This window comes from Pararge aegeria, chromosome 26, assembly GCF_905163445.1.
Source record: "Pararge aegeria chromosome 26, ilParAegt1.1, whole genome shotgun sequence".
Classification (NCBI taxonomy): Eukaryota; Metazoa; Arthropoda; class Insecta; order Lepidoptera; family Nymphalidae; genus Pararge; species Pararge aegeria.
Window position 1 is genome coordinate 3,801,641 of NC_053205.1, and position 24,329 is coordinate 3,825,969.

Below are 24,329 nucleotides of genomic sequence, written 5' to 3' on the forward strand. Positions count from 1 at the left end.
ATATCGTCCCGAGGTCGCCTTTTTATAGAAAATTTGAATCGTCTAGACTAAATAAACTCGTAAGAAGTGGAATTATCTTATTCGAAATTTAATTTTTTACAGAACATTTCTCGAAAAGATCTGTTAGATCCTCTGTCTCATTCCTACATATGTCATTTCTGTTACTTTTGCCAGATCACGTCTAAGACTACTAGTGGTCCACAGAAGAAACCTTTTAATTCTAGATTGTACTCTACGCAAAGATTTTGTTTATACCTATCTTAATATTATATCGTGCACATTATGGTTTTAAAATGAGTTTCTATAATACTTTCAGAACCATTCTACTGTGGGACCTTTCCGAGGAAGCAACTTGGTGTTATAATATTGCTGACGGAGAAAACTCTAGTAAAACGGTAGACATAGATTCAAAAACATATAGTGAGAGGGTGAGTTATACCAATAATAAAGATGGTGATATACAAAATCTGAAAATATGCCGCGTTTTAGGGAGTTAGTGAGTCAACGTTAATAATGTATAAGATATTAAGTTTATAACAATTAAAGAAGACCGAAATTATTTCAATTCAAATATATAAGAAATACGACCAAGAAGTGTGGTTTAATTCTACTTTTGCTCATTATCAGATTGCCTTTTTTGATATTTGCGATGATGAGATTCCGATGTGCTTAGGAGACTACGCACAGCCTTGTTTAAACTAACCTTTGCCTTTGCAAAGAATAGGTTGACCTCATTCACGTCTATCGCTGACACGAGTTACTTGATAAAGTTCAGGGGTCCAGGTCCAGGGAGGGGTCACTTGGATAGAATGCCGTTATAAACAATAAAAAAATCCAAATCTTTTGTTAAATGACGAATGTTCAGAGGTAACAAACATAAAAAAAATACAACCGAATTGAAATTGACCTCCTTTTATTGAATGCAGTTAATCATATGAGTGTCGGTGCCGTGTCGTGATGGCAGTTCAGAATACAGTTGTCACCAAAGCTCCACGTCCCGCGGTTTTCGTAGGAGGCTACTTAGGGAATATTACGGAGAACGTCCTCGGTGTAATAGTGGTATCATCTACTGCGATCATCATCCCATTTGCCTTTGCCCAGCATGGTGTCGTTAGGAGAGGCATCTAGTCCAGCACCACTGTTTCACACTATTGATAAATTAAATAATATGTAATGGTTGTAATTTAAATACTTCTGATCCGCAGCGAAGCACTCTCCAAGTTTGCGCGTATACGAGCAGTGCTCTGAATCTATCCAAGAGCGAATTGGCAGACAGCATAGTCGGTTTGGAGTTTATGGGCGTTACCAAAAACATGGATTACGATCGAAAAATACTTGCTCAGGTACAGTAATATGATATATAATATAGTGGTATTTTATTCCTAAGAATGGAGATTGGAAATCACAGAATTTTTGGTCGATGTGATCGGCGTCAATGTTGCTTATTCATAACAGATAGGTATATTGTTACAAGGGCTATCTTAAAAATGTAGGAAGTACAAGTATTTTTGGAGAACATTGAACATTGTATTTCTGTTGGTCTCCAGCGGCACCAGTCAAATTACATCATCGTCAAACCGATCCCAGAATTATTTAGGCTTAGGCTGTAATGAAAATGTGTACACGGTTTCTTTATCATCTTAATACTGTGAACTGAATACGACTTGTGTTATAAGTTACACTTGATAACTTTAACTTGATTTATGCCTCATATTTCATTAGATTGATTTGCATATTTATAAATGTGCTAATAATTCTAAATTATTTAATGAATTACCTTCATCAATTAATTAAAATTTTATGTACCTATTTAAATAAATATACTACGACAATACACACATCGCCATCTAGCCCCAAAGTAAGCGTAGCTTGTGTTATGGGTACTGAGATAGCTGATGAATATTTTTTTATGAATATAATACACATAAATACTAATAATATACAGATAAACACCCAGACATGAAAAACATTCATGTTCATCACACAAACATTTTCCAGTTATGGGAATCGAATCGAATGGACTCAGAAAGCAGGGTCGCTGCCCACTGCGCCACTCGGTCGTCGGTATTTGATTCAAATGTTAAAGAAATCGGCGGGTAGTCATCATCATCATCATCATCATCATATCCCATTACCGGCACGAGTCTCCTCGCGTAATGAGAAGGGTTTAAGGCAGTATTCCACCACGCTGGCCAAATGCTGATCGGTAGACTACAAATTCAAATTCAAAAATGTTTTATACATGTAGACCTTATCACAAGCACTTATGAAGCGTTCATACAGTTAACATGTTAACACTGATGTTAGTGATGGTGATAACTGCATTCGTTAACACAATAATAGAGGCACAATGTATTTCTTCACCGTGAAGAGTTTCGGTCACAAGTGATCCGAATTCGAGATTGGATCAAAATTGGTCGATCCAGCAGTGTTGAAAAAATGACGTTGAATAGAAATTGGATAATTAATATGGCAACTACATTATTACAGATTTGTTCTCTACAAAGCATTGGAATAATAACAATATGGTCGATAATACATGAGAAAACTAAACACTTGAAACACGATATAGGAAAGGCATTGTGGTCAACAATGAAACTGGAGAGAAATCAAATAATCAATTTAGCACAGCACATAGACTCACCATTGCAGGATGCAGAAATAACAAGTTTGAGTTTTAATTTAAATTCAGCCAAGAAAAGGATGGCAAAAAAACGGTTGTTGAACAGAACCAAAGTTTCCCGCCCAATATCCGCCATTGCTAAATGTCAAGAAGACAGTTCGAGTGTAGCCAGTAAAAATAATTTTGTAGATAAAACGGACTCGTTAGACAATAATATTGTATGCAACCATTTTAAAATTATGAATTTAAATGGCGTTGAAAATTTTTTAGTTGCTAAGAATGGGGGTGAAGTGCTATGTTGTAGAAGGGATATCGGCAGCTTTAAAGTCAAAACATTCTGTGTATCAAGTAAGTGCATATACTGTTATAAAATACATATTTTATTATTTATAAAATTTTAGTTAATTTTTTGTTAATAAAATTATATAAAGTGTCCTTAAAGTAATAAAAAAATACTTGGCACAGACTTTAAAATGTTGTATCTTCATCATCAGTGTCACTTGTGCTTTTTCAAAAAATACTCAAATCGCTATATGTGTGCCTATAATATTTTAAAGAGTACCCTCGTTTTCTCCCGATGAATAGAATCTTGACCTGATGAAAACACCTTTGAAACACGTTTTAAGCAAAAAAAAAATCTAAATGGGTTATTAAATGATGAAGTTCTGAGGTATCGGACATAATAAAAGAAAAATTATAATTTTTATTAGTGTTTTGACCTACACTTGGAGGAATAATCAATTATCAATGCATATCAAAATTTTCGGAAACGCCAGTTTAAAAATAACTGAATTGAGAACCTCCTCCTTTTAAATAAGTCTGTTAAAAAAAATAAAGAAAGTGAAATGGAGATCATAATTCCGCTTGCTGTCTCAAACGGTGTATTCCGTGTTCACCCACACCACATGATCTGTTTTTTAAACTATGGTTCCAGATTCCGCATCGTCATTGACATGTATAGAAGCGTCACCACACGGTTTACCGTACTTCTTAGCGGCGACCAACTGTGGTACCGTCAATATGTGCTCCTTGCTTGACTACAGGGTTTTACTCACATTGGACTGCAGGTAAATGTGGTTTTAATAGTGACTGAGGTCGTTCGGGTAGTACAACCAACAACCATGCTTATTTCCGTCGGCAAGCATTGCTGCTTATGCAAGCTTATTATAAAATAAAAGACTTCCTAAATGAGAAAATTAATTAAATAGCCCCGGCCTTTTTTTTTTTCGATATTATGACAATATTTATTACGTAAAAGAATAAAAAATGTATAAAAAATAATCAACGTTATATTTATTTAATATAAATATCGAAAACTCAGACAAAAACATAATCACTCAACAACGTAATTAAAGCCACTTGAAATATAAATCAAATTTGGGTATCTCTTAAAGATCGCGGGTAGCTGCGGCCATAAAGGTATTTAAAGAATAATGCGCTTTTTGGTTACACAAACATCACAGTAATAGTACAAATGAGATGGATTTAAATCTACACATGCTTCGTGAGCCCAGTTCTCGCACATTTTGCATTGGATCCAATCCTCATCGAATGTTTCACCGCAAATAATGCATTCCGTCTCCTGATGTTGCGAATCTGGCTGAGATGCAACCTTCTTAACATTTACTCCCGTTTTTATGTTTCTCTTGACCTTTACCGCAGCTTTGGTATCTTTGGCCTTCTCCAGTAAATCCTTTTTATAAGGCGATGACGTCAAAATTTGTCAACAACAAATTCTTCAGCACATCATTAACATTCCCAACATCAACACTTGAATTTGGTACTGCTTCTTGTAAGGTTGCTAGCGGCGCAGCTGAAACGCTAGCTGCTGCTAATTCATCATTCATGGTTGGTATTGCTTTCTGAAGCTGGATGGTAGCTGACGATACATTTAAAGCGCTAGTTGACGGTCCAGGTTCATTTTCAGATGCTGCAGAATCAGGAGTTGGGATTGTCAATTCACTAGATCTAGTTTCAATTGGTATCTCAGTTAACGCAGAACCTAAAAAGTCAAGGTTTGTTTTCGGATTTCCTGCAGCACAGTGTGAACGAAGGGTCCGGGCGTGGTGTCAGTTGTCGGTGTGTGACGGACACACCGACAACTGACACCATCCATTGTTATTTCTGGCTCGGGGGTCTTTTTAGGCGGTACATCACTCAGCCCTTCGCTGTCGAAGAACCGGAGGTAGATGGAGCCCGTGGAGTATGCTTCTCACCTCCCCAGAGACAACAGTTCATCTAACTGCTCCGTGGGTATTCCAAGTACCAGGAATACACCTGGAGGCGTACTGGTAGTGCGTTTGTAGGTGTACAGGGTCCATGATGAGACTTTGTACCACGGGTTTTGAAGGGACAGCACTTGCTGGAGATTAGCTATCCCCTCGTCGAAATCAGGCACGTAAAGGGCCGATCTAACCCTTATGGGTATATCAGCCTGCTTTATCAGCATGAGCCCTGTGCCCTCCCTCGGCGACTTCAGTCGCGAAACGACCTCCTGAAGCCAGGAGAGAATTTTTTCATCGTGGCACCATAGCTTCAGCACTCCTTAGTTCAGGAAGGCTTTTCCTACGAAAGCTGGAGCATATAGTGTCGTTCCCGGTTCTGGTTTTTATAGCAAGTACCGAAGATCTGCTTTTGTACTTGGCTTTGTACGCTACTTGCCTCAAGTTGGGTCATGTCTGATCTTGGTGACAGGGTTATGGCTACGCTTAGATGCGGCTGGGTTACATGTGCGAAGGTTCCCCTCGTGTTTTCGTTATGTGTCCGGTACCTCGTATCTTACGAGAGACGAGTCTATGCTCTTGAAAGTTGTTCTATCGAAAGTTCCTTCGATGTCTATGAAGGCGCCAAGCGTCGATAGTTTGTTTTCCAGGTCGTGTTCCACTCTGCCTACGACTGAGTGTAAGGCTGTTTCTGTAGACTTACCCGTACTGTAGGCATGTTGATTTTAGTGTATGGGTACATGTTTTAGTATTCCGTCTCGTAGCGATCACCGAGTCTTTCTAGTGTTTTTAGTAGAAAGGATGTTAGGCTAATTGGTCTGAGTCGTATAACTTACCGTTGCAGTTGCCGAAACCACATACAGTACGCGCGGCGAGAGTTTGGCTTTGACCTTCGGGTGGAGGGGATTACTGCGCATGGGTACTGTCACGCACACAATACTTTTCCTTTTTTATGTACCAGGTTGGATATTTGAGTGGGTCAAAATTCATGTACAGTGGTAATAATGCTAGAAAATAATACGAAATAGATAAACTTCTTCATTTATTAAAACTATTGATAGTTATTTTACTTATATAAAATGTTTATTTCCTTTTAAAGTTTACAGAGACAGCGATGAAAATTCTAAATAATTGTTTTTTAATAAAATTATTTATTCCAAGATACATGTAAAATTGGTACATACAAACAAAAGAAAACTTAAAATAATTATTAAATACAAAAGTTAACATTAAAAAAAAGTCTTAGCAGCAGTGCTATTCAGATTCTGAATCAGTTAAAGGTTTAACGCCTTCTATGAAATCACCGCATGGTCCAGTGGTGCTGCCGCGACACGAAATTGTGCAACGTCTTTTGCTTGTTGAGGGTCCGGGTTCAGGGCTTCCTCGGTTGCAGTTGTCATCATCATCATCTTCATAACCATCATCAGAATCATCGTCTTCGGAACTATCATCGACGCGAATTATAAATTGCGCGGTAAGTAAATCAACTACATGGTCACTCTTGACGTACTCTTCTTCTATATCTTTTACCTTTTTACATATTTTTCGCCATTCCTGGGCACCCATTAAGGATACTTTTTCTTTGATAAGTTTGGTACATTCTTGTAAATTCCATTTAACATTTTTGCTAGCTACATATTGTTTAATAGTAGCCCATGCCATTTCTATGGGGTTGAGGTCTGGATGGTAAGGCGGTAATCTCAATATGCTATGGTTTGCTTCTGCTAAAATTTGATCTATTGAAAAAGTTTTAAATCTTTCTTTATTAGCTTTTATCAAGTTGTACAATTGTGGCTTGAGCATTGTTGAATCATATTGTATGCCTTTATCAGTTAGCCAATTCTGCATATCGGCTTTTTGGTATTGGAGGACGGTGCTAAATCCCATTGTTTATTGTGGTATGAAGGGTTGTCGACAACCACTACAGAATTGGGTGGTAGGTTGGGAATTAATTGTGTCCTAAGCCATTTTTCATAATTCTCGTAATTCATGTTGTCGTGATAGTCCCCTGTTTTGGTGCCGGCTTTAAAAGTTAATAAAGCATTTGGTATAAACCCAGCTTCAGATCCTGCGTGGACTATCACGACTCGTTGTCCTTTAGAAATGGGTTTTTTTAGTCCTTCCGTAGGGCCATCGCTCCAGGCTTTGGTTGTTGAGTGCGATGAATCTACGTAGGATTCATCTGTGTAAACAATGGGTCTTCCTTCTTGTCGATATTTTCTTATTTTACTTAAATATTCAATGCGTTGTAATCGGATATTCGATGTTTCTATTAGTAATTTACGGTTGTTTTCTGTTTTTTTCCAGCGAAATCCTAACTCCTTTACAATTACACGAAGACTTGTTTCTGACCCTTTAAAGTTTATATCTTCCTCAAGTTTCTTTTTTAGTTTCCCAATGGTGGGAAGTTCATTATTCGTCTTGTGAAAATTGTGTATACATCTTTTTATAATACCTTGGTCAAAATTATCAATATTCGTAACTGGTTTAGCTCTGGGACGCTTTTTTTCCAGGTGTTCTGAAAGTAATTAGCAAATCGGAACTCTTGGCTTGATTTGCGATATTTTTTACAGTTCCAATTGAAGTCTTAGTGGCCTCCGATGTCCGTTTTTGAATTTTAGCTAATTTACTGACTACACAATTTAATTTAGAAACAGTTTCCGTTTTTATTACCTGCATAGTCTGTATAGTTTGGTTATTCTCCGACTGACTGAGTAAAGAAGCAACTTCCTCAATCTGACTTCGAATTTGCTTCAATGAATCGACACATTCGTCAGCTTCTTTCTTTAAAAAGCAATTCACGTCATATATCATTTTCCGTGCTTGCCTTTTTAAAACAATGTTTTTTTTACGCATTTTCAAATCACTTTTTAATATTTAACAAAAAAAACTTAACTGACAAACTTAAACAAACAAACTCAACAAATAATAACAATCGACAACAATAAACAATTAACGAAAATAGCAATTCACTTGTGAACGTGATTGTACAACAGGAGTGCGCGGTACGTCGTATCGATGCGAGAGGTAGGGAACGACTGGAGCGCCAATCAGAGCACCGCGTGCGCCTACACACCCGCCCCACACCCCGCTAATTGCCCGTTGATACCCAATTTCTGATTTCTGCGCAATAACGGTCAAAGCCAAACTCTCGCCGCGCGTACTGTACGAGTATGTTGTGAGCCCTGACCCACGGTTCTTGGATTAGGGCAATGGTCTCGGTTTGAACCTCCTTCTGTCTTCTTAGTGTGGCCGTTGCAAGTTGTTTGTGCTGGAGGTTTGTTTGTATTACCTTTATGGAGGTGTATATGGAGGTGATGGGCGTGTTAAGTGCTAGTGCTAGTGGTCGGCCTGAGGAGCCCACCACTCTAGCAACCCTTGTAGTTTGGTCGTTTCCGCATCGTCTGTGTCGTCTGTCTCTGCCACCCCCTCCCATGGTGTCATGTTTGGTGGGTAGGTGACCTCGGGCTCAATTAGCACTGCCTGGATTTCCTCTAGCACAGTGTTAACGGAAGGTCTGGGCGTGGTGTCAGTTGTCGGTGTGTCCGTCTCCATTGTTATTTCTGGCTCGGGGGTCTTTTTAGGCGGTACATCACTCAGCCCTTCGCTGTCGAAGAACCGGATGTAGATGGAGCCCGTGGAGTATGCTTCTCACCTCCCCAGAGACAACAGTTCATCTAACTGCTCCGTGGGTATTCCAAGTACCAGGAATACACCGGGAGGCGTACTGGTAGTGCGTTTGTAGGTGTACAGGGTCCATGATGAGACTTTGTACCACGGGTTTTGAAGGGACAGCACTTGCTGGAGATTAGCTATCCCCTCGTCGCAATCAGGCACGTAAAGGGCCGATCTAACCCTTATGGGCATATCAGCCTGCTTTATCAGCATGAGCCCTGTGCCCTCCCTCGGCGACTTCAGTCGCGAAACGACCTCCTGAAGCCAGGAGAGAGCTTTTTCATCGTGGCACCATAGCTTCAGCACTCCTTAGTTCAGGAAGGCTTTTCCAACGAAAGCTGGAGTATATAGTGTCGTTCCCGGTTCTGGTTTTTATAGCAAGTACCGAAGATCTGCTTTTGTACTTGGCTTTGTACGCTACTTGCCTCAAGTTGGGTCATGTCTGATCTTGGTGACAGGGTTATGGCTACGCTTAGATGCGGCTGGGTTACATGTGCGAAGGTTCCCCTCGTGTTGGTCTGTCTGTCTGTACGTTGGCGTTTGTGTTCTCCCCGGGGCGAGATCGTGTTGTCGAGCCTGGTTCTCTTAAGGTTGGATGGGCTCGTCGATGGGCTGGGGTCCGCGCACCTTGCACCAGCCTCACCAATGCTCCGCCCTCTCCAGTACACATTCGACCGGCGGGCGACAAGATGTGGCTGGCGTTGGGCGGGGGTGTTGGTAGGTGTTTGTTTGGGCAGGCTACAGCAGGACTCCGAACGGGATGAACCTGCAGTAACGTCAGCGATCTGACTCGGGACGACCGTCTCGGTGGCCGTTCGGCGGTCTTGATCCGATGAACATAGTGGGGGGTCGTAGAAGTGGGCATGGTGTTCGGAGTCCGATTGGGATTGCGAGTGGTCGGTCTTGTCGAGTTGGGTCGTTGGGTATACATAGCACGAGGCGGGTCTGTGCCCCCCCCCAGAATACGAGGGGCAGACTGTAGCCCGGGAACTGTCTAAGACGCGTGGCCGTGCTACAGTGAGGGATTCTCCATTCCCAACTTGGGGTCTTTTGGGAGGATTTTTGGGATCCGCTTCCGAAGTGTTTATCTGTGTGTGTGTTGTGTAAGTGTTTGCTTGTGATGGGGATAGAGTGGTACGAGGATAAGGTTTTAGGTATTTGGGAACTATAGTGGATCATGGAGGCAAGGTGATTTTTGGATCCTGTCCGGTGTTGGGGGTGATCACTGGGCAGGGATTTTTTCGCGTTGAGGTTTACTCCTCCTAAGGTAAGGTAAGGGTTATTTCACCGTTTCCCGTAGCTTCGCAGCTCGTTTAGCACCACCTAGGGGACACGTGTAGGGTGGGGCTCAGGATAAGGTGGTAGAACCTACGGATGCGAGCTGCCACCGTCCCCCACGTGCCCACGTTGTTAAAGGGACTGGATTTTAAAGTGATTGAGCCTTGATTCGTAATTGGCTCTATATGGGCAAGTTACATCTTTGAAGCCTACGTACCTCGTGAAGGAGCGTTGAACTCTCTCTATTATTTCAGCGTGGTTTTTATAGTGAGGGTTCCAGCACGCTACGTGTCAGAACACCGTTGAATAATTGAATTATAGTATCGGTTCTTTTAAAATCTAAGGTGTTGCTTTTGATGAAACCCAATAACTTCCAGGCCTTAGAGACAACTAGGTCAATGTATTCTTTAAAAGTTAGCTTTGAGTCAATCATAACAGCTCTTCAAGCTGCAGATTGTAATTCAAATTCAAATTCAAAATTTCTTTATTCATGTAGGCCTATCACAGGCACTTATGAACCGTTCATACATATTTGTTTACATAATTGTAACGGGATGGTGATAACTTCGTTCGCCAACTTAAATCTAAAGCTACGAGGGTTCCAAACGCGCCCTGGTCTAAGAAGAGCCCACAACAAACTTAGCCGGGTAAATTAATTTTTTTGTTATCACCATCTTCCAGTAAATTTAAATTAAGCTATGAAGCTAGAGCAATTCACACCCAAGCTTTTTATCGTTTAAATAATCCTTAATGTTATAATAGGATTTTTCTGTAAGCTTACGTTTTATATAAACTTTGAACTTATTGAGAGACAACTCAAAGATTTCATTTGGTAATTTGTTATAAAATAATATACAATTGCCCTTGAATGAATTTGCAATTTTGTGTAGCCTAGTAAACTGCACAACGAGTTTATTTTTGCTTCTAATATTTATATTGTTACAGTGCATTTTTTAAATTTTGATATATTTTTATGGACATAAATTAAATTTTCATATATGTACTGACTATGCACCGTCATTATTTTAACTTCTTTAAATGTATCCCTTAATGACTCTCTTGGGCCCATTTTATATATCGCACGAACAGCCCTTTTCTGCAGGACGAAAATAGAATCAATATCAGCAGCATTACCCCATAATAAAATGCCATAGGACATAATGCTGTGAAAATAACTAAAATAAACAAGCCTAGCAGTTTCTATGTTTGTCATATGACGAATCTTTTTTACCGCGTATGCTGCAGAACTAAGTCTGTTCGCTAAATTATTTATATGTGGGCCCCATTGAAGCTTAGCATCTAAAGTTATTCCTAAAAAGATTGTCGTATCCACCAAATCCAACTCCTCATTATTAAGTTGTACAATGGTTTTTACTTGTTTAACATTCGGTAGTGTGAATTTAATACTCTTCTTTTTTTTTCCGTTAAGAGCTAAGTTATTAGCCTCAAACCATTGTACTACTTTAGCGAGACATATGTTTACATCGTCAAGATTTTTTTCACGACGTTTAATTTTAAACATCAATGATGTATCATCAGCAAACAATACTATCCCGTGATTGTCCTCAGCTAGGTAAGGAAGGTCATTTATGTAAATGAGGAATAGAAAGGGTCCTGATATGGATCCCTGGGGGACACAAACAATTTGCACAAATTACCCGTTAGACCGCTTTCCGTTCACGTCAACTTTTTGAATTCTATCATTAAGATAGGAAATCATTAAATCTAGAGCTATGCCCCGAATTCCATAGTGGTGTAGTTTCCTGATTAATGTTTCATGTTGTACACAATCGAAAGCCTTGGACAAGTCACAGAAGACGCCAAGTGCGTCCCGTGACTTCTCCCAGGCTTCAAATATATTTTTTACTAACTCAACACCAGCATCGGTTGTTGAGCGACCCCGTGTAAAACCAAATTGCTGCCCGTGCAATAAATCGTTCTTTCACTGGCTTTGTGTGGTAGATCATTTATATACACCAACGAATAGAAAGGGACCAAAAATTGAACCCATTGATGTAGCCGACCCCTGCGACTTAATGTCTTTTATGCAAACCCTTTGGGTTCTGCCACTGAGATAAGAGGCAACCAAATTTAGTGCAACGTTTTTAATACCATAGTTAAGAAGCAAGGTTTTATGATCAACACAATCGAATGCTTTGGATAGATCTCAAAAAAACACCAATGGCATTTTGCGAACGTTTCCAGGCATCGTACACATGTTTTAAAAGTGTAGCGCCTGCATCCGTAGTGCTACGACCTTTAGTAAAACCGTACTGCTCCGGATGTAGTAAGTTATTTACATTGACGTGATTCAAAAGTTGATTTAATATAATTTTTTCAAAGACCTTACTAAGAGCTGGTAAGATTGAAATGGGTCTGTAATTATTAATATCGTTTTTATTGCCAGATTTAATGAATTTGTCTTAACAATTATTCATTGTAAAGTCAACATCTCCTAAGGATGCTCAGCGTTCGGTGCGAAACGTGCGTAGAGGGTACATTGCCGACGATCTGTTTGGCTTAATTTTAAAATTAGGCTTAATTTTCATCGTTGAAACACCTCAGCTTGCGACCACCCCGGCCCCTCACCGCTTCCTTGTGTACCAAGGAAGCGGTGAGGGGGCGAAGGCACCTGGGTGGCCGCGAGATACGTTATCGTGTGATAACGTATCTCAGTCTCTGCCAGTCTGAAGGGCGTGGTTGCCAGTACGATTACAGGCACATGTGGCTTTTGCCTCAGGTTGATGGACACGGGCCAGAAGTATGTACGCTGGTTCATGCCCTGCGATGAGTTGATCTGGCTATAGGCGATGGTTTTCCACTTAGCATTAAATATTGGATAGAAGCTTTCGTGATCAATTTTCGTAATGCACTTAAATTAGTTATTCCATCTGCTTGGTTCGTCAATAAAAAAAAAAATGGTTTTGTGTTTTTGGTAGCTGGTTTTTTTTTGCAAATATTCAGCAGGGAAATGCATTTGAGCACAGCTCTCCTCAGAAGCGATAAAAAACACTCCGCCGCTTCTGGGTGCGTGTGGAGCACTTGCTGGTTTACCAGAATATATCTTGACCTTACTAATATTATAAATGCGAAAATGTTTGTTTGTTCGTTCTTTACGCCCTAACTAAGCAACCAATGAACTTTATTTTTGGCATAGAGGAAATCGTTAGTTGAAAACCGTAAGAAACGCCCACAAAGAACGCGGGCAATAGCCGTCTGTCGTACCGTTGCTTTTTATAATGCAATGACATATGCTCTTAATTTTGTTTTTAACTGTCTATGAGAGTTTTCTTATTAGGAACCCTTCTAGCTTTAGTTATCGGCGGAATTATTATAGGCGGAATTCTCTTGAGCACCTCGTTCTGGAGTCGATAATCTTCCAACAAAAAGAGTCGAATCTTTAAGGTGAAGAAATAGTCCGAGGTAGCGATAATATATCTAAAGTGATACTTCTAACATCTGCATAGTGATTAGTAAAAGTAAACGAAACACAAAACCTAACAGTTTAATCGTAAATATAACTCATTTGGTTGCAGGAATGGTCCATCATCAGTAGTAGAAAAATGTCAGTCGGACCACAAAGGAAGATATTTGGGCAGCGTTAAAATGAATACTGATGATTTAGAAAATGTTATAGAGTCTAAGGTAAGCTTTGATTTTAATCGTAACTTAAATGTCCCCATATACAGCTCACTTCCAGGGCAGGATGCAAAAGAAGTTACTATATACCTATTTGTATAATGTGTCGACCACGAAAACAGACATACTTGACGTTTCAAAACTGCTTGTTAAGTCTACTCGAAATAAATGAACTTAGATTTTTTTTTAATTTCATTCCCGCATAGCACCTTTGGCTCCTAGTGTTCGCTGGACAGGTGCTGGATCATTTATTTCAAGTAGACATATCAAGCACTTTTGAAACGTCAAGTAGGTATGTCTGTTTGTTGTGACTACCACCGGTTAGGAAAGCAAGTTCTACGGAGAGGAAGCCAACAAGAAACTCTGCAGTTGCTCTTTACTAACATCATTCTACAATTTAACAATCATTAATCGTTAATAATGGTTTCGTTTCTCTTCAATAAATACTTAAATAATAGCGGTGCATGCGTAGTGTTACGCGTCCGAGGCAATAAGAGACGGCGGGTTGTGCGGGGGTGATTCGGTCGAATATAGTCGCGATCGCCACTAGACGTTGGTCGGCATGTCTCAGTGCAAGCCGTATTAAGGCGATACCGCTAATGGCTCAACATATCAGTTTTGGTTCCTTAGATCATACTCAGTTACTTGGATAACTGTGGTAATTCTAGAGCTAATATATGCAATCAGAACTCTGACCAGTGATGGGACGAGCGCTTTCATTAGACCAAAACCAATCCGCATAGGGCCTCGCATCCGAAATCGTTAATTTTGATGAATCAGGATTACTTTTGCCGGTCTGTTGGTGGTCTGTTACCGGCGACGCATGTTTAAAATGTCTGCCTTACTTTCGATGGTAGTTTCTACGACTATCAGGGTTCGATTCCGGAAAGGAAGCCTGAGAAACGGCTACCACAATCAAAAAAGACAGAAGCCGCGAAAATTACCCACTGCCGATACTGGTTAGTGACGAAAAATAAGGATACGGGACTCTTACGAGGCCTCGTAATCGGAATGAGTACACTTAAAATATTTTAACGAGGAACAATTGAAAGGTAGTATCCAAACGGTGCAGTAAGCATTATTGAAGTAAGCGGTTCGGATAAGCAGATGGCGCTGGATGGTGAATTTACGTCCTAAGTATAGGATTATAAACTTGGCCAATCAACCACCTATAACTTCAATCAAATTCAATCAAATAGTGTTCTCTTCTTATCTTATCCAATTTTATATTTCTAATATATGTAGAGGAACCGATTATTTACCCTAATCGCTTTCGACGCGACATTGTACCGGAACGCCTTCTACACCTAGCTTTCCCTTGCCATGCGCATCTGGATCACGAATTTCTTGTAGACCTTGGATCGGCTAACTCAGGAAAAAGACAATGGTATTAGACATTAACCTATCTTTGCATGATTTTTTCTATTTTTTTTTAAATAAATCAGGGTGATGTAATTAACGCTCTAGATTAAAGGAATTAAAAAAAAAACTTAGTGTAAATAAAAATATGTATTATGTAAAACACAGTATGATGGAAATTTACATCATCATGCATTGTCACGTATTTAGCTCAGTACTAAATAAATAAAAAAGTATAGTTTACTCAATCTTCTTTAATCTTTATGATAATTTAAAAAACAATTATATTTAAGCACAAATTGATGCCACATTTATTACACGAAATTGTGGTATAGCCTTTACATTTGGGAAATTTGCTCCGGAGTGACCCACCTACTTTTGGCCAATGTTCAGCACCATCTTTTCTTATGTCTTTTGGAGGTGGTGGAGCTGGAGAACCTTTCCTTTTTTTTATTGTAATTCTTCTTCTAGTTGGTACTAGGACGCCCTCTTTTAAATACAATGCAAATACCACTTTAAGACCTCATTTTTATATGATTTCTGCCCAAAAAGCTATCCATGAGATCTACTTCTCGCATATATTTATTGTACTCTTGGACAATAAACGGGCAAGTAATATCAATTTTTCCTTTTGTTATCCTGTCAAATCTATTGATTTTAGTTAGTCAGGCAATGCTCCAGAATGAGAAGATAACAGGGTAACTATCTTTTTTTTTTTTTTTTTTTTTTTTACGTGGGGAATCCTCATGGATACCAACACACCCGGGGAGGTGCAATGGTTATGTCGGACTCTTACCGACTAAACCCCACGGTGCTCAAACACTTCGCCTGGTGACTGGGTTACGGGAACGCTTTCGCACACGACCGCGACCCAGCCAGCGGCGCTAAAGCGGACCCTTCTCCGGGGGCATTTCGTGCCCCCTCATTCGCCAAAGGCGCACTTTGAACACAGAGTGCGCCTTCCAGCACGAGGACCTATCTCCCACGGGCGGTAAATGTCCCCGCATCTATCGCCCGGAGGTCCTCCTTATGGAAGCAGGCGGCGGTCTTGTGCAAGCCGCCTGCGCCCGACTCTCCTGCGGCGGATCGGCTGGGAGTCCACGGCATCCTCTCTCAGCCGCTCCGCTGCCTCCTTCTGCGTCATCACGTCTTCGCAGAACGAGACTATCGCATCCCAAGACGTCTCACTGCCGGCCATGGCCCTGACCACAGCCGGCAGGGAGAGGTCTTGTCCCACTACCGCCACGAGTGCGGCCCGCTGCACCGCCCAGCTCGGGCAATCGGCAAGCGTATGTTGCGCCGTGTCCACAGCGCAGCCGCACTCGTGGCACTCCTCGGTAGGTTCCCTACCGGCGATCTTGCACAGGTACTTTCCGAAACAACCGTGTCCTGAAAGCACCTGCGCAAGGTGGAAGGTCATCACCCAGTGTCTTCTCTCCACCCACTGCTGAAGCACGGGGCGAATCCCGTCAATAGTCCACAGACCGGCACCGGGTGACTCGAGCCTCTCTCGCCATTGGCGAAAGAGCTCGGCCTGCGCTAAACGCCGCCACCCAGTGACCCTCTCCGGCGAAGGGTGTTCTCCCCGCATTCGGACCTCCACCCTTCGCTCGTGCACACACGCCAACACCTCCGCATCCAGGTCCCACGGGGGTGTCCCTGCCAAGGGTAACTATCTTATTCCAAGCCACACAACTCAAATCTATACAATCATGCACAGACACTCTTTCCTCAAAACTACCTCTGGGCACAGATTTTTTTATGAAATTTTTTCTTCTCTGGAAGTTTATTATTTGGTATCCTGTTTTGTTGCACAGTTCCCACTGTGTGAATTCCTGATTTAGCTAAAAAAAACTACCTATGGCAAAGAGGTATAAAAATTATCAAAGTATATGATGTGGTTTTGCTTTCTTGGCACTCCCCGAAGCAAACGAACTACAACATTTCCTCTTGCACCAAGATCTGGTTCATCTGGGAGTTTCTCTATATTCTTTAGTCCAGAATATACTCAAACTTGTGGGCATATCCCATCAAATCACAGAGAACATATAATTTGAAGCCCCATTTATGGGGCTTCTTAGGCAGATAGTGTTTTAAAAAATGCCCTATTTTGGTAGAACACATCTGTTCATCCACAGAAAATCTTTGATTCATTGGCACTGTGGCAAACAGCTCTCATTGAGATGCTTGATAACAGGGCGGATTTTATAAAGCCTGTCAGCCTTCAGTGATAAAATGGTGAAAACATTGATATGGAGTTTCTAGGTGTGATAGACCACCTGAAGCAGTAGAACTCCCCAAGAAAGTAATTTTATCATACACCAGATTCCTTTTTTTCCAAATAAAGCTTCTTTTGTTAAATGGAAAACTGGATGAAGACTGCAAATTGGATGTAGTTGATGGGTGAGAGGGTTCTTAATCTTCTGGTACTACAAGAGGAGGATCAATGTCAGCAGTTTCATCCACATCATCATCATCATCATCGTTCTCCTCCTGCAACACTCTTATAACTTCACCAGCATCGCGGTTTTCATCATCGGAATCTTGGTCATCATGGCCATCTTCTGAGAGCCAACCTTCTAACTTACTAAGATCTTCAATATCTCTTTCATTCAAGTTTCCCTAAAAAACAACATAAAATATACATTTACAAAAAAAATTTGCCATACAAGTGAAGTTACTGCATAGTGATGAAGAAATTTCCATCACCTAATTTTGAGAAATTTATTCACAGTGTTTTGATATAAATTGTACATAAAATAACAAAAACATGAAAACAAACCTTTTTTCCACTCATTTTTACTTTTATTGTATTTTATATCTCCGTTTATTTCCATAAAACAATTTAAAATCTCGCTGCTTTCTTCCAGTCACAACAAACAGCGGAATGACAAGTTCTAGGCCTGGTAATTCACACTGACGTTTGCTATTCGTTGACAACTGCGTTTTGTTGTACGCAATAGTCGCTTAAAAGGTTGCCAGCAACAACAAATTTACAGTACAAGAGTTTTGAGTATCTTTTTTTGTTGACTAAATATTATGATTCAAATTTCCCTCATCATACAAAGTAGGGTTAAGCAACTTAAGCTACATCACATCGGCCCAAAACTGGTGAATATTTATTCTGTTACTTGTGTTTTTATTTTATGGTTACCATACCATATCCCCAACAAACTAAAGTTGTTTTTTTGCAAATATGCATTTGCCCCTGGATTCGAAAAGAACAATTCAATATTTCGTTATAATTATTCACTTTTCTTTATTTTCAATTCTTTTCTTTTATATCAGTTTTGAATGGCACTATGGGACTTTTAATTTCTACAACCATATCACTCGTGATGCTATCATGTGTTGCATCCGGAAAAGAATATAATTCATCAACAAGTCGTTACGAAATCGCTGTAATAAAGCTTGCTGAGATGCTCAGCGAAACTATATTCAGACATCAATTGAAAATAGTGACTTTTCTGCAACCTTGCGGTTTCTTGGATCTCTTGGTATTGGACGGCAGCGTATGTCTATTTGTAATAGCCTCGATTTTGTGGCACTCAATAAACACTTTGTTAATATATCTCCTACGAATACGTCTGAAGTATCAAAATATTTGTAATTGTCAGGTTTAACATCAGCATTAAAAAATATCAGTAAAAATTTGATATATTAAGCAGTCAGTATCAATATACAAATTTTACAGTTGGAGCCATTTGGTCTTTCATGTATTTATAATGAAAATCATACGGGTTTTGGGAATGTCTAGAATGCAAAATATATTATTGGATGGGCTTATTGTAAAGTAGTTTAGTTTTTTTTAAAGTTGAATAGCAACAAAACTTTCTGAGAATATTGAAAGGCTATAGAACTCGGGTCATTTAATTAGTTTTTGAGCACCTCTGCTCGTATCTTCCCAATGCAAACATATTTAACCTAAAATCTACCCATTTTTGTTTTTTGCAAATATTGATTATTCATTAGCTTAAAAATTATTTTCACAATCAGATCTACATCTCCTCAATGTATGTAATTGTGTATTCAAATCAATATATTTTCGTAACCAAGGTCTCTGTTGACATTTTAGAATCCTATGAACTTTTTTTTTTTAACTTGCGCTGACCACCGACTCGTTGCTGTGTTTAGGCCTGTCCTACCCACTGCCGCTTCGGAGGAGTCGATGGGCCTCTGTAGTTTGTATTAGTGTTAGCAATAGGTGCAGCAGCTTGAATTAGTTCGACTCGTTTTTTTTAATTCCTCTTGAGATTTAATTCCTCTTGATATGTTTATTACCTCGCCTAAGCTCTCTCCTAACAAAAGACTGTCTCTCTTCCGATTTTTAAAGGAGTCAGTCAGAGATTTGTCAACTAATGGAATGATGACCATACGACGAGTGTCTGTTTCTGCAAAGTGGCAATCGGCAACGAGATTTCCTGCACCGTTCAAAGTTCGAACGATTTCGGGAATATCAGGGTTCTTTTTGAGAACAGTAACTGACTTTTTGTCAGTAATTTAGTTTGCTTTCGAACTTATGTCGTTCTTCATCAGTTTTAGAAAATTTAGTAAAAGTTTGTTTGGCTTTTTTTGTTTTTTAGAGTGCTTTTGTCTAAATCGAGTACATCTACTATTTCACCATAATCCCAATTCGGTGTCCGTGGTATCAAGAAACGATTTTTTTTCTTTAGCTGTCGACATCTTCAATTAAACTACGGGCTTTGTGGGCTAATTGTGCAAAGACTGTTGTAAGTTTTTGCCAAAAAATGGATTCGGGGCTTCTGGGCCCATTTATTTTTGCATAACTCCCGATTGGTTGAAAGCATGGCAAATAGATGTATTAACGTCTTTGTATAGACTATAGACTGCCTTAATTTTGTTTTTTTGTGAAGTTGTATAGCGTTGCAAATATATTTTCGCAATCTATAAATTTTGCTTAGGTTTTATTCTGTCTGCTGAATTTTGTATAAAGTGTATCGGAAGCAAGTTGTTGCAGTTTATTACTGCTTACTTACACACTTAATAAATGGTTACGACGTAAAATTAAACTGTTTTACATGGATATGGGAGCGTCTTTTTTCGAATAGGCGAGCGGGGGGCACGTTGTTACAATTTCTAGATAATTACCAATATCACGAAAGCTACCAAATAATGTATGCTTTTCCCGTTAGTGTGTCTATTCAGGTAGTAAAATATTATTGGAAAAATATTAAAATTTACGTAATTTTTTTCACAATGGACAATTAATCAAATAAGTCGATTGTAACAACTTACCCCTGACTTGGGGCTAGTTGTTACAGATTCGAGGCATGAGGTTACCCTAGGTAAAAAAAACAAAATCATCGATGATAAATCATTTTATTATTTCAAAATGTTATGAACAAAAAAGATCATTCTAAACAGTCTTATAACATTTATATGTAATTATAATATTATTAACGACCTGAAGCTAATCTGAATAAAAAATAAACTGATTGAACACAACATTTAATTGATTACAAGATTTAATAGATCAAATAATTAAAGTTAATTTCTAACACGTCTGTACACTCCGACCGTCCGAGCAAAAGAGAGCGATGGCACCCTGAGCCGTCGAGATGCTACCCGCGCGCGGCTTCTTCGTCTCGGTGGCGTGATGTTGGCCACGCCCCCTTGCTTTGCAGCAGTTTCGTAACAATATCTATATCGTAATTTTTCAACTTTTTATCAGTAATTATCACATAACTTTGGCAGGAACTTTCTTAAATCTTATGTAAAACACTATTTTATTACTGAATTAAAAAACTTCGTCAGTAAATATCAACATGTAACAAATTATTTATACTTTTTTAACTTGGTACTTTAGTCAAACTAAAATCTAACATTTTCAAGACACTTATATTGTCATAAAAATTATAGTTACGCATACAATACTGTTAAAACAGTCGACAGCACATCAAGATTAACAGTTGCACTAGGAAAGCAATAAAGGCGACCTCAAGGTCAACCTTTACGCTGGATGTGCTGTCAACTGTACAAAGGTAGGTAACAATATCACTTGAATTTTTTATAGTGTTTTACCTACACTTGGAAGAATTATCAATTTTATAAATTATCGAAATTAGTATGTACCTTTTACATTAGTCTTATAGCGACTGTAGCGCCATCATATTTATTATATTCATAGTAGGAAATATTTTAGGAGTAGGAAACGTTGCGATCCACTTTTCAAAGGTCCATATTACAATGAGACGCGTTTGAAACAAGAGATGACACATAGCTTTTTTAATAATATCGGCCGCGACGGTAGGAGAGCCGTAGCTTAATTGGTCAAAGCGCGCAAGGCCTCGGTTGCCAGAAAGCTGCAGGTTCAAATCCTGTCGGTTCCGAAAATTTTTATATGCATTTTAAATTTACAAAATTATTAAGGGCTAGCTTTTGCCCACGACTTCGTCTGCGTGGAATTGAGTCTAAAGCTTATCTCGTTAACAATTTTTAATCCTACCACGGGAACTATTTGAGAGATCGGTATAGAAATTTCATGTCCTTTTCCATAGCATAGGCGATATGCATACGAAATTTCAAAGTTCGAAAACAACTTTCAATTTTCCCTCGGGAACTCCTCAAGGAATCGAGATAAAAGGTAGCCTATGTTCTTTTCCATGTCAAAGGCTACATGCTAATAAATTTCATCCAAATCCGTTCAGCCATTTTTGCGTGATTGAGTAACAAACATCATCACTTTCGCTAATATTAGGTACTAGCTATTGCCCGCGACTTCGTCTGCGTTTGATTTTGTTTTTTGATGTGGCATTCAATTTAGTTGTAGTTCTAAAAAAAATTGTAGTATTCAGTATCGCTAAGCCTTAAATGAGGGGTTTGCTGCTGTCCCCTGAGGAGTTCTGTCCTCAATCTCCAACCACATTTATCAGATCTACACAAAGTTTGGGCAAAATTGAACACATAAAATAACCTATATAGTACAAAAATAATTATTTAAATCGGTTATAATTTGTCGGAGTTATGGTGTAAAATCGTAAAACACTTTCATCCCCTCTCCCAAAGGAACCGAGCTTAATGTCGGGATAAAAAGTATCCAATATTACTTCTAATACTTCCAAGAATATGTGTACAAAGTTTCATGAGGCGTAACAAACAAACTTACATTCACATTTATAATATTAGTAGGGATATTATACCTAATATTAGTAGGATGAAAAACAAACCACATTTTATTCTTGCAGCTACCCATAACATCTGTGACCTGGTTACACACGAATCCCTTCTGCATCACGGCGACCTTCGACACCAGGATAGTGGTATGGGAGTTGACTCAGAGCGATATCAGAACTAAATGCAGAAGCGATGGAGTCGCTTGTACGACAAATGAACGATCTTTGGTGAGATTTGCTCATTCAATCCTACAGCTGCGTATTTCAAAGTATTCCTTGTTTTATGTTCTCCGTGACGCAATAAGAAAGAAAACTCATATTTGGGTATATGTACCACAAAATTAAAAGTAATATTAATAATGAAATTTTTGTGTGATGAACATGAATGTTTTTCAGTGGCTGGGTGTTTATCTATATATTACTAGCTGTTGCCCGCGACTTCGTCTGCGTTTGATTTTGTTTTTAAAGTATTCAGTATCGCTAAGCCTTAAATGAGTATAGTTGTATATACATATAACATGTGACTGTCAATTAATTATAGACAAATAATTTGCAATAAAATAAAATTGTGACTTTACTTAAAGATCTAAGCTATCCTATCTCTTAAGTTGGACCAGACTGCTCACGGTGTGCCAATTTAATTTAAAATCGGTTCAGTAGTTTAGGAGTCCATCGCGGACAAACATCGTGACAGGAGAAATATATATATTAAGATAAGTATTTATGTATATGATTCGTAAAAATATTCATCAGTTATCTTAGTACCTATAACACAATCTACGCTTACTTTGGGGCTAGATGGCGATGTGTGTATTGTCGTAGTAAATTTATGTATTATTAAGTTGTAATTACGATGAAGTCCCAAAATGGTATTCATCCAGAATGTTTTCTGCGTCTGCTAAGACCCAGCACTAATCTCCCGTGAAGCCAGATGTGACGTTTGGACCGTATCTAGCAAGTGTAGTAGAAGTATCTTCCTTTCCACCGACCTCACTACAAAGCGTTGGTGGCCACATATTCCGCTGAACTCATTTCCGTGGGTAGTTTACGCGATTACATTGGCGGTTTTGAAAGGCCACAGTATAATTTACATCAATTCTGTGGCCACCGACTAAGCCTTTTTGTTAGCAGAATAACTTCGTTGCTAATTCAGGGTTACAATTTATTATTACTATATTATATCGTGGTAATGAGTTACGCCAGAAGCCTCCAGACCAGAAAAAAAAAGCTTTTGGCATGTGGATTATTACTCCGTTTTTATTTTCAGGCGCTGCTAACAAAAACGGGAGACGTCCAAGTGTTCAAACTGACTGACTCAAAGGAAAACTATATGGAGTTATTCCAAAAATATGTTGCACTTTTGTAGATTTGTAGCTCGTAAATAAACTAAAATATCTTACGACGCTTAGCTTAAAGATACCGCGCAAGTCAAATTTTCAGTTTGCAAGAGTAAATAAATATGAAAATTAAATCAAATTCAAATGATAAATATACTTTTAAGTCTGTGCCAAGCAAAATGTAGAAAATTACTGCGTACTTTTCTTGTTATGGAACACCAAACTAATTTCTACCTTTTAGTTTAAAAATGGTTGAGAAATGAGAAACAAAACAAAGAATAGATAACATATAAGTTTAATTTTGCAATATTTGTATATATACATTTTTTTTTGTTTTTCCACTGTCTGCGTTATAAAGACTTGCGGATATGTGACTGATGCAAAAAAAAGATAAAAACAATCCTTGATGCGGATTATATATCATGCTAAAATTTCAGCTCGATCGGTGCAGAACTTTTTGAGTTTTTGGAGCGTACCAACATAACATTTTTATATATATTTTTTAGAGCAAAATTAATTGGTAACACATTCACCATCAAATTTGTTAATATTAGAAAAATCGGCCAAAGATATTGTTTGGAAATTAAAATTAACATAATTCCTGCCTCATCGACTATAGATGTAAGTTACCTATATAAATTAACAAAAATCCTAATTTGTAAATTCAAAAATGGAATAATCTTATCAATTTAGTGTATTCGCTTCTCGATATATCTACAAAGTTTGAACGAAATCAGACCATTTAAAGAAGGTCAATATCAAGGCCAAAGGAGTCCGTAACAAACATACAGGTGAAGCTAATAAAAAGCGTGCAAATAAGGTTGTCTTGGAAAAATTTATGGGTACATTACTTATTTTGAATTTTGCTAACTTGTGTTTTTGTGCGCTCAGAGAACTTTGGTTTTCTGCTGTACCCAAGGGCCACTGGCCGATGGAGTGAGCTACTCTCTGAGTATCTCTAAGTGGTAAAAAAATGAGGGTATCCGTAGATCAACAAGAGTTACCTAAATAGCTCAACGAGTCGCGACGCTGAAGTGGGAATGGGCGGGGCACATTGCTCGCA

At 38.9% G+C, this 24,329-nt stretch overlaps 1 protein-coding gene across 2 annotated transcripts in view; it reads left to right on the forward strand.

Moving 5' to 3' along the window:
* LOC120635390 overlaps positions 1-23,421 on the forward strand; it is a 38,155-nt gene extending 14,734 nt beyond the window's left edge. For both annotated transcript variants that reach the window (XM_039906398.1, XM_039906397.1), the window contains 7 exons: positions 317-428; positions 1,206-1,343; positions 2,491-2,971; positions 3,558-3,690; positions 13,335-13,443; positions 22,002-22,157; positions 23,197-23,421. In XM_039906398.1, coding sequence (XP_039762332.1) covers positions 317-428; positions 1,206-1,343; positions 2,491-2,971; positions 3,558-3,690; positions 13,335-13,443; positions 22,002-22,157; positions 23,197-23,295 — 1,228 coding nt within the window. In that variant the 3' untranslated portion in view covers positions 23,296-23,421. The remainder of the gene's footprint in view (positions 1-316; positions 429-1,205; positions 1,344-2,490; positions 2,972-3,557; positions 3,691-13,334; positions 13,444-22,001; positions 22,158-23,196) is intronic.
* The last annotated feature ends 908 nt before the right edge of the window (positions 23,422-24,329 follow it).